General features: G+C 50.0%; 1 protein-coding gene across 1 annotated transcript; it reads right to left on the bottom strand.

Moving 5' to 3' along the window:
- Positions 1-3,525: 3,525 nt before the first annotated feature.
- LOC122370635 lies at positions 3,526-10,975 on the bottom strand. The gene is made up of 3 exons (XM_043346395.1): positions 10,853-10,975; positions 6,519-7,022; positions 3,526-5,052 (listed from the first exon to the last, which is right to left on the bottom strand). The coding sequence occupies exons 2-3, from the start codon at positions 7,019-7,021 to the stop codon at positions 4,896-4,898; spliced, it is 660 nt and encodes a 219-aa protein (XP_043202330.1). The 5' UTR covers position 7,022; positions 10,853-10,975; the 3' UTR covers positions 3,526-4,895.
- Positions 10,976-11,392: the final 417 nt, after the last annotated feature.

The raw sequence follows: 11,392 nt of genomic DNA, 5'->3' as shown, positions 1-11,392 counted from the left end.
TTTTGTAGCGCCGTCTTTTCTCTACACAACCACATAAAGAACTTTAAAATTGCTTGCTAACTGTAGAATTGGTGAGCGTTTCAAGATGTCATGTTTTTTGCTCATTTTTGCTCGAACATCACCTCAGTTTGACCTCAATAACTCCTGACCTGAGGTGACCTGTGACTTGAAATTTTGTGTGAAGGTGTTAAATTGATGCCCGGTAAGGTACCCAAAATTTGGCGGCGCTGCGCGCCGCCGTTTTCTCGCTATTCAAGAAAAACCACAGGGGGGACCAAAATGGCCCCCCCCATCAGGGCGCGGGTTAATCAGACGTTTTCTTTCCGTGGTGGAGCCCGAATGGTTTCACAAGAAGCTGCTCGCTGAAAACAAATGAATATTGGCCCGTATTGGCCTGCATTGAGATTGAATGTTGAATGTTAAGTGCACCGAAGGCAACACAGAGCTAAATCAAATTCAGAGAGAGCTTTGAGACGCCTTCTTAATTTTTTGAAATCTGATAGTCCCACTGCTTTGTCCGATCACTCAAAGGTGATGCTCATTAAAGGGACTATCCCACCTTTAACATGGGGTTTGAGTTGAGATAGCCAAGTTTGCGGCGAGGTTCAGAAACCACTATCTATCTAGGTTGCAACCCCCGCGGCCTCTTGGTGTTGAAGAAATTCGTTCCCTTCATTTGAAAATGGGCCTTGCATAAGGCCCTATCTTCAACATGGAGCGACCGTTAGTGTGACGTCACCTCGTTTAGTCATTCTGATTTAAATGGGTTTGTTCGTTGAAAAATCGCTTAAAACTTGGTCTGAACTTTGTTGTGGTGCCTACAGAGTAAAAAGAATCAGCTTTATGACAGTAATGTGGCCTGGGGAAGGAGGTAATTTTGGGCTGTGACGTCACATATTTGAAAGTTTGTGTTTGGAATATGGGAAGCCTAAGATGTTTAATGAAAAATAAATGCCAGAACCGTGTTCCTGGTCATCCAATCTATAAAGTCGGGCACAATTTAACTGGTTTTAACAACATTTTAGAAGGTGGGACAGAAAATGGATACGAATGGTACAGACAGCGAGAAAAGACTACAGTTTGCTCTCCCAAGAGCTGGCGAACAGAGAAGCAGAAGGTGTTCCAACCAACACAAGGAAGACCCAGAATGGGCTGTAGCCACTTATCGTGATAGGCGCAGCGCAGGCCAAGTGTCTGGTAGGTATACCCAGGCACACATGATACAGAGATGATGGAATAGATCAGAGCTTGTAAATACGCGTTTTCAGTAGAAGGTTCTCACAGAAGGCGGCCCTGGGTGCATAAGTTCTTTACAAGTGCTGCAAGAGGGCCTGCATATTAATATAAGAGACTGAGCGAGACATTGCACAGTCCACTTATTCCACTACTGCATTTCCTTATTGGCGCTATTAATTTGAATAAACAATACACACTTCGTTATAAACAAATGTTCCCCGAAAACAAAACCAAGCCCTGTTTCTTTTCCCAATCCCTCCATGTAGCCCTTTTAAACAGACGAGCTGAGCGACGAACGGCGCAAAGTCGTTATAATAAATGCATAATCGGACCGCCTCCTCGGTACACCAGGCATTATTCGGTGTGCCTTGCCAAGGGTGTTTATATTTAATGCACTCCCAGGCTCGTGCATTAAATACAAAAATAACACTCATTTCATTCGTGTTATTTTTGAAAATATTAACCTCACTTCGTTCGGTTAATATTTTAGGAAAAATAATGCCCTCACTCCGTTCGGGCATTATTTAAAACACCCTTGGCTAGGCACACCGAATAATACCTGGTATACCGAGGAGGCGGTCCGATTAAATATATATTATGGGGGAATATTTGTTTCTGGTCCCTAAAAAGCTGTTTCTGGCACCTAATTGCTGATCAGCCCCAAAATGCTTATTCGACCCTAATATCTGAATCTGGCACCTAATTGCTTCCACACAGCCTAAAGTTGCCAGATCGTCTAGTTGAACTCCGTATTTGCTGTTGCTGATTCAGCACCAAAACCAAAACATCCAGCACCTATTTTATTCCTCGTTTGCCTACCTAATTCGCGTAATCTTCCTGATTTTATGTATCCTAACAACATGAACGTTGCATTCGGTGATGTCAAGTGCCATTTTCGCCAGTGGAGATAATGATTAATGCCATTTCTAGCCAAAAGAGAATCACTAGCCAGCTATGGTGCAGCATAGCAAGACGCTCCTATACCAGCCCGCTATGTAGAGACTAGAGATTATTGCACCCTCAGCCATTTTAACGTGACAAGTTTGGATCCGTCACTTCCAGCCAGGCTCTCAGGTCATAAACTGGAGTAAAGCAAAATGTCAACTCTGAACAGACATGCCACACAACCGGCCTTCTTTTCAATATTATTAGCTTTCTGCAATCATCGTCTGACTCCATCTCGATCAAACGCAGCATCCGGTTTCTACAGGGGCGTTTGAGTTTGACTGACCATATGGCCTTGGACTGACCGGCCACACAATAACCAAAAACAAAATCAAAGCTTCATGCACACATATGCCATACGTAAGAAACGGATGAAAAAGGCACAACCACGGCACAACTCTGCGCGGCAAACAACGGACAATGTCCCACGCAAGATCCCGCGTTTCTTCAGCGGCCTTGAACGGAGTGAAAACATTACATTTCTTTTTTGGAGCTATTTGATGACGTCAAAAAATACAATACCCGTTTTAATGGTCAAAATCGAGACAATTACTCACAAAAATGTTTCCCTTTAAGCATTACAAATGAATGCTTTTAAATATTTAAATGAAATCGTTTTTTTTTTCAAACAAATTAATATTATTTGCTTACTTAAACGTCATATACAATGCTGAGATCACTACGGGACTGTCTTAGAGTGTAGCTGCACTGGCAACCTTTAGGCTAGACTCCAGGGGTCATTATACCAGAACAACATGATTCTACCAGCCAGTAGTTCATTTTTCTACTAGATTGGTGCTACGCTCAGCATTTAGGTGCCAGATTCAGAAAAAAGAATAAGGCGTACCGATGAATAGGTGCCAGAAACAGCTAATTAAGGTCATTTTCCATGATTGGTGCTGGTATCCACCAAATAGGTGCTGAGGACCAATTTTGGGGCGAATCAGCTTTTAGGTGCCAGAAATAGCTTTTCTGGGACGCAATTAAATGGCGTCCTATATTATGTAGGTCATTGGTTCCATTCCTCACCAATAGCAGTGCACGTTGTTAGCGTGCACTACATAGTTTGGGTAAATAGATGGCGAAAACGTCGAAAGGAGTCGAGAAAGGGGATTGGTGACCCCCATTCCTTCCAATCCCTCGACGTCTGGCGCCTAATTGAGCTAAGGCTTCGCGAAAGAATACAAGCATATGCGCTGTTATACGATACCTTTTTAATACCCTGCATCCCTTGTTCCATCGAGAACCGTTGACATCTGCGAGGCACAGCGATGGATAAGCTAGCCTAGCGGAACTCCCCACCATTCGCTTCGCCGCATGTATTTCTTATAGATCACGCGGATCTAATCGGCCAGTGACACATGGCCACGTTCAGTTTATTACATGCTCATCACAGACAGGGAAATCTATCCATGGACAATGCATGCACAAACACACGCACACACGCACACACGATACTGCACTCATCTTTAATTCAACACATACCTAATGCTCATCGATATTACAAAGCCCTTTCAGGCCCGGCGCCTGTGGGCTTTGTTCAATAAATTAACAATAAAAACAATGCATGCACGCGCAATGCTCAAATAATGACGGCACACGCGCACATGTCCAACAACAAGCAAACGTTTCATTACAACTTACAGTGGATGTTAGTTTAACATTGTTTAACGTTGCCCATGGCTGGGAATGCCTTACAAAGTACTTGTTCACGTCTGTAGAAGTGTAGAGTAGTATTGGTGAGCCCTATCACTTAGCGCACTACCTTGTAATGCTAGTGTATGCCCTGAAGTACACAATGCCACAAACTTGAACCGCATCGCACGTAGAAGGTCCTAGATATTTCGAGAAAAAAAAACGTTAGGTCTTGATGTTACAAATTTGTTTTTAAATACTTGTTCACTTTCTAAGACTAGTAAGCATGAATATTCAAAATAAGCAGTACGTCACCAGACCTCGTCCGACGGGAGCGGCTGCACACTCATGCCGTTCTCACAGCGCAGTCCACAGTACCACATACCAGGCCCTGCGGCTGATGCCCTCTGTTGGCTGGCGCAAGATTTACGTCGTTCGGCGTTCAGCAGTGGGACAAGATCACCCACCGGCGGTAACCGAAATCTGTAGAGCAGAGCTCTGACGAGGCAGCAGCAGGACCACCCTTTCCGTGCGGGTCTCAGTCCTCCTCAAAACACTGCACGTTTCTGTGGTCGTGCTCATATCCACTAGCACAACCGATACTAGTACGATCGTGATTTTATGGTCAAAGTGTTAAATTTGCGGTTTTTACATTGGTATTATCTAATAGAAACAGCTGATGCGGTATAATGTGGTCTTGATAAGAAAATTGCTTCCTCGCTCTGATGTAACTATCGAAACGTTAAAAACTGGCGTTGGCATAATTACGAACAATTACCTGCAGTTGGCAGCTACCTACAAGTGGCTCTTTCTATCTGCTTTTGATTATTGGATAATCTCGTCCCATTCCAGTACCTTTGTCCCCAGCCCTATAGCCTAAGACATTTGAACACAACGTAATGTAATGCTTGCGCCATTCCGATGCGGCCAAAGCGACGATAAGGAGCGCTTTGCTGACGCCTCTGCGACGCACGGCGCTATGAGTATTTGCTGGTCGGCGACTGAGGCGCTGCCGTGTCCCTGCCTGTACCCGCCTGCCGTCATAGGCCGGCGGTGTCGGACTCCAGCCCTGCCCTTCATCAGAACGAGGGCGCCTCTATGCTGACGAACTTGGAGATGTACAACATGATGTCCATCAGCGAGAGGTCGCAGCTGTACTGTTCCCGGCACTCGGTCTGTTTGTTGGTGAGTCCGAAGAGCGCGGCCTTCTGACGAGGTCCGGGGTAGCCATCCGGCCTGCCGACAAGGGAGGAACACAGTCAGAGTCGACGCCATTGCTCGTACAATGTACGTATAGGGTCGGGTGACACACATTGCAGTTATGGAATCTCATCCAACAAATCGCCAAATTTTTACTGTGATGTTTTCATTCCTGGAGCATTGACCTCCCTTGACCGCGAATTGTACGATGATGACGTACTGTTACGTATAGGTATCCTTCCATTACCCCGTATCATTTCAACGAGTTCACCTGAGTTCCACAGCTTAGGTAACCACAAGCATCCCGCCATGCTACATTCTGACCTCAGTGTACAAATACTCGTTTGAATATGACTAGCAACGCTCAAAAACAGAATAATAGATAGTAATAATTGATAACAGAATACAGAATAATAATAATTGATAGCGGGGTGCGCCGGTTGAAGGGAAACGAACCATTTCACTCAATGGCATGCGTGCCTTAAAGGTAGTGTGCCACCTTTGAAAGATTTCCCATTTTATTTTTCCTAGGATAAGAAGCTTCTGTTTTTACCTAATATCGCAAAAAAAAAATCAAAAATGGGCCTGGAATAGTGCCTTTTTGGCCTAAAAGTTTATCGGTTTTTAGATATGTATAACAACTGTAGTGGGCTCACCTGCAAACAGACGTCGGGCAACAATCGCGAATGCGGCGCACTTGTGACAATAAGCAAAGGTCATTATAGTGTTACGACCATACGACGTACGGGAATGAGTTATCAGCTGTCTAATCGTAGACAACACAATGTCGAGCCTTAAACTGTAAGCCCGTATTGGTATTGTTTCTTTTATTTGGCTGTCGAACATTATTTATGGTTTGAAATATGATTTTATGTAAAATAATTGATATGAAAAAGCCGTCTTATAAGTTATGACCCCATTTCACCACACGCAAGTGGCAGAAATGACAATGATCAGCTGACGCATTTTTCTTGGCCGAAGTCAGAGCGCGCGGCCCGACGCACCACGCGTATTTGGAAATTCCGACCTCGACGAGCATCAGAAGCCACCTAACAGGCGTGTTCGAAACCGCAGGAGATGATGATGAACGAACGGGTTTATCGAAACTTGATTGGATGAGCCTATCGGTAATAGCGATTTTAGTATGTGCATTTATTGTTCATAGTGGTGTGAAATGTGGTTGGGGTACGACCGACAACCCGTCGGGGCGAATTTCGCACTGGGGTACTCAAAATTTGAAGAATTTAAGACGTTTCCATGAGTTTTGAAGGTATGGATAAGTTCTAAAAATCCGGTTCTCCTTACCCGGGTCATTAACTCCATATGGTCCAGGAAAGCTGGCACACTACCTTTAATTAGGCAGCCTGATTGTGGACCGAGACTGGATGACAGTTTGTGCTGACCTACAATTAATGTGTCGCAAGTGACAGCAATGATCAATGCATCCAGCGAGTCGTTCAGTTAATCAACATACTAAACAAAGCAAGGCCTTAGCTACTCACGGGTAGAGCATCTGGATGGGCGACGCCAGGTAGCCGAATTTGTGCGGGTTGCGCCACACCTCGCAGGCAGTCTTCTGCGTGCACTCGTCGCCGGTGACGGAGCGCATCTCGTCCAGCGCGCTGTACACCAGGTCGGTCAGCTCGGTGGGCACGTAGGCGTCGTCGTCGAGGCCCTGTCGGTCGGTGGCCGGCACGTAGCCGAGCAGCGGGATGACAAACAGTACGAGCACGGTGAGCACGGCCAGGAAGGCCAGCGACACCACGGCGGCCGTGTCCAGCGTGCCGAACGAGATCTCGGCCAGCGACGGGATGCTGAACGCGAAGAGCGGCAGCGTGAACGCCACCGTCGTGTTGAACTTGCCGGCGCTGTAGTTGGGTCCGAAGAGGAAGCGCGGCTCCACCTGCGACTCGGGTTCGGTGGAGGGCGAGCGGTCGGCGGCGGCACGGGGCGCGTTCAGCAGCAGCGCCGCGGCACACAGCAGCCACGGCGTCCAGCCAGCCATCCTGGCGACAGAGGGGGGAGGTCAGGACCGGTCGGCACAATGTAACACGTATACTCGTACATACACCTCGACACACCTGTACACATTGGCATGGTTCATTCAGTCATCAGAAATAGGACGCATCCGGCGTCATACCATAGATCCAAGAGAGGGACTCGTATGTCATTCAACCACAACCGCCTATCTCGAGGTTAACTCCTTTATTTTTGGAAGTTTCAACGAACTGATCACTGCATTATGCACCGTGAATACCGTGAGCGCAGTTGATGCTTATTACTACCGAGAAATCAAACGAAAGTGGCATAAACGGACCGATTTGGTGAGTACGTTCCAAATGAGTCACGTCGGTAGCGATTATGTTATTTAGACGTGACTGTTTTTTGTCCGAACACGGACTCGTGCTCTGTATCAGTTTCAAGCAGGCCTCGCTCTGTTGCCCCCCCCCCCCCCCCCATTCAGGTATGTGGGCTGCTCTTTGGTCTGAGTTGAGTATTGAAGCCAGCTGGGTGTTTCCTCTCATTGCGAGAAGAAACTCACCAGCTGGTGTTCACTCTCGCAACAAGGACCTCTGCCCTGACTGATGAGGTACTAAATCTCTCATCATTTACTGTCTGCACCTGCGGATATTTGTCGCTAAGATTTCAGCACTGCACTATCTCCTGTTACTGGTCCTCATATTTCACTACATACTCGTGCATGCACCAGCTGCTGACATTCTCCATATCTCAGCAGCAGCAGCACAGCCTGCTGACCGATAGCAATCCGTAGCAATCGATGTCTGTTCCGGGCCCATCTGAAGCCTTTGATCCTGCACCGGCGCTGGCACCGGCCGTAAATTGTTCACGGCAGGGTCCGGCCACGGCCACCTTCGGTAGGCCCGGCAGGCGTGGCGGGTCCGTTACATCAGATACACACGCCACCACTGCGGGTCGGGGTGATCAGGCGTGGCCGTCACAGTCGTCGGCAGCTCGGCGTCACTGGTCAGAGGACCGGCGCGGGGAGGTAGAAGTATACCCACGGTCACCTGCCGAGACGTCACGGAGAAGCGGGGCTGGTGATCACCTACGTATAGCTGTCAGATAGGGACAAGATTGTTGAGAGAGGAATACGAACGCGGCCTTTTTGGAAAGGGAACTTTATAGGACTTTTCCTAAGCATCTTCCATGTGCACTTGAGCAATCATCCAAGCCTCGAGGTACACTGGCCAGTGGTCACGCTTGGTTGCAGCCTGGTGATAAGTCCTGCTGAGCGCTGATGCAGGTATGCCGATCCCGTCGGGTCACCACTTTGTCCTGCTGATCATATGTCGGTCGTACTGATATATATCGTATATCGCGCGCCGCTCCTGCTGAGGATCAGGTGACGCGCGATGCCGTCGATGCATGCCGTTCCCGCTGGGGTGTCGCCCGGTCCTGCTACTCGGCACTATCGGTGCCACGGCGGCTCGGGAGATGCGGTCGATGCCGCGATAGTAGCCGTGACAGAGCCGGCCATCTGCTCGGTATGCTCGCGACGTGCTGTCGGACGGTGACCCGGTTTCCGGCGGTCCACAAGTCTCGCGCGCGCCGCCTCTCTCGGACAGGGCCCGGTGCGTGGAGCTTCGGCCGCCATCTCCCCGCCGAGGAGCCCGGCTGGCTAACTGTGCCGGCCCCCGCAGGGCGGACCCTGACCCTGCCGGAGCGCCTCAGATGGTGGCCTAACGGGCTCCGTCCTGCGGAGCGGCCGGGGTGCCGGCACCACGCGGCCGTCCTGCGGCGCGCTGACGGATGGTGGTCACTCCGCACCGGCTGAAGACCGATCTCACCCGCATAGCAATCGGACACCGACTGTTCCGCCCTCCGATAGAACCCCCCGTAGAAATATGCGGCTACAACTGACCGAGAAGATGGACTAATCTGCTGAGACTTTATGCAGTTAAATCCAGCTCGTGCACGTTTCACGGGGAATATCTCACCTCTCTCTGGCTGGCGCCACACGCAGCACCTCTCCTCGCGCTCACAGCGTCCAAGAGTCGGCCTTGGCACTGGCGCGTGCAGTAGCACCACGGACGCCACAGACCGCACTACCGCGGCCTCCGCCGCCACCGCCGCCACTGTTTCTGTGTCAGACCGCAGGTGCCGCGTCGCTTTCGCCGCGGCAGTGCCGCCGCCCTCCACTGAACGGAGGCGCGCACGTGAATCACGCGAGCCGCAGGCGTCTGCCGCCGCTGCACGGACGCCGCAAGTCACCCCGTCCGATTCTACACCTTACATCAAACATTCAATAAGCCGAGTACACTGAGCACAGTGCACTGTGGCCATCGACCCTTGTTCTCCGTATAAAATCGTCGAACATGACATTCGACCGACTGGGTGTGACTGTTGAGCGCCCTGTGCTGGTGACGGAAGGCGTTGGGCGCTGCGTCCGACGTGCAGTCACGCGCGTCCGAAAACCCACCAGTCACTGTCCGGGGCCGGGCGCAGCTCGCCGCAGCAGCCGCGCGTCGCGGGTATAGGTGCGTCCCTATAGAGGTGCTCCGCTGCCGGCCAGCTCTGCCCGCCCGCTCCCAGCCTGAATCCAGGCACGGAGCTGAGAGCGTGAGCCGGTCGAAGTACCGGTGGGCTGGATGAATTACATCAAAAGAAAGTCCGTCGCAGCTTTTCGATCGGTAGGTAACGGAGCATGACCTTTTAGAGCGTACAGAAACAGAAGGGTTGCGCAGGATTTGGTAATAACTTCACGTGACCGGCTTCTTATAGAAACAATATAGATACACAGCTGGGCTGAAGCAGAGCTATGTTTCGCCGGGAACACCACACAAACCCGTCAAAAGACATTTACGGATGCAACAGTAAACGGCGATAGCATTTAGGCTATACTGAAAATGTGCCTATACGAATTAGGCAATAAAAGACAAACGTCGAGGGATTCAGTTTTTTTTAAGGGGTTCGCCTTGTTAATCACGTAACTCTTCCAGGACTGTGGCGCATGCTTAGGTATATCACTTTTGGGAGATAGCGACTGAGGTCTGAGTTTGTTGAGTAAATGTTGCTTAAAAACAGCTACATAGTTTCGAGTCTTCGGTTCGGTTCATGGGAGCAGGTCAGAAACAAATATACCTTAATGTTGATTATTTTGCTCTCTTTTCCATGCAGTTCGCGGGTTAGGTAATCACTACCGCCAACTGCTTCCGTTTCTTTTTTTTTCTACAAAATTTTATCAGTTAGAACGGACGGGACAGGACAATGGTTCACTTCCCTAACCTTTTGACGGCCGGTATAATCGGATGGCAATGCCTGCGCAAAAGATCCGGCCGCTGCTGAGGTATGGAAACGGGTCAGCCTGTGCACGCGGGCAGTGCAGCTTGTGGTACCGCCCAAGTCGTGCTCGTGATCATCTGTCGGGTCAGGGTAGCCGGCGACAGGCAATGTTTCATAGCAATCAGCTCGGCCATCGAGGACCTACTGCTGGCGAAACCCATCTGACGTTCTTGGACCGGACATATTTGCGTCGCACACATGCCGTGACGGCCATCAAGTATCAGGTGGGTGTGGGTAGAAACATATAGCACTCATTAAGGCGGTAAAATGTGCCGGGGAATGCACCGTGACATCCTTCTAAGGTCACATTTATATTTGCAAGAAAAGAAGTTCAGTGGGATACCAGACCTACAAAAAGTTTTTCGAGGTAACAATATTTTTTTTCGCATGAGTTATAGTGTTTGTCATTAAGCTACAATCACTACACAAATTACAGTTTTTCAAGCACCAAGTAACCCCGCTACTATTCAGCGGCGGGCCGCAGTCGGCTGTTGGGTGGCTGTGAGCGCGCCTCTGTCGGCGGCTGGCTGACCTGCTGCCGGAGTGGGACGGCGCGGCAGACGGTCGGTCGGTCGGTCGGTCAGTCGGTCGTCGTCGCTCCGGCGGTGCTCGGCGCTCCACTGGTGATCCGGCACAGCGCGCAGTCTGTCGGACACTGAGCGGCCGCAGCGCGCCGCCTGACCCGTATACCGGGCGCCTGCCGACGCGCGGCGCCCCGCCCCCCGCCGGCGGCCGCGGCCGGCGGACGTCCGGGCACCGACGGTAGCGACGGGTGTCACTCAGATCAGTTCACGGCAGACCTACACCCCTCATAGCGCCCTGTGTGTATTGTATAACCTAACCTACCACCCGTGGATCTCCTCGACCCTTGACCTTCTCCCTGGTGGTAGCAGGGGGCTTTTTTGGCCACACTCGCCAGTTTTTGTTTTGCGTGTTTAAAGAAAACCGCAACGGCGCCGGGAAACTTGCTATAGCTTATCATCCAATAATGTTGCATCGTGTGTGAAGAAATGACTCTATGGTCACTTAATTTCAGGTCACCAAGGTCAAGTAACAGAAGTTACTCATTTAT

This window comes from Amphibalanus amphitrite, unplaced genomic scaffold (genome assembly GCF_019059575.1).
Source record: "Amphibalanus amphitrite isolate SeventyFive unplaced genomic scaffold, NRLGWU_Aamphi_draft 001152F_arrow, whole genome shotgun sequence".
NCBI lineage: Eukaryota > Metazoa > Arthropoda > Thecostraca > Balanomorpha > Balanidae > Amphibalanus > Amphibalanus amphitrite.
Note: the sequence above shows the minus strand (reverse complement) of the source record. Positions and strands in the feature narration are given on the sequence as shown.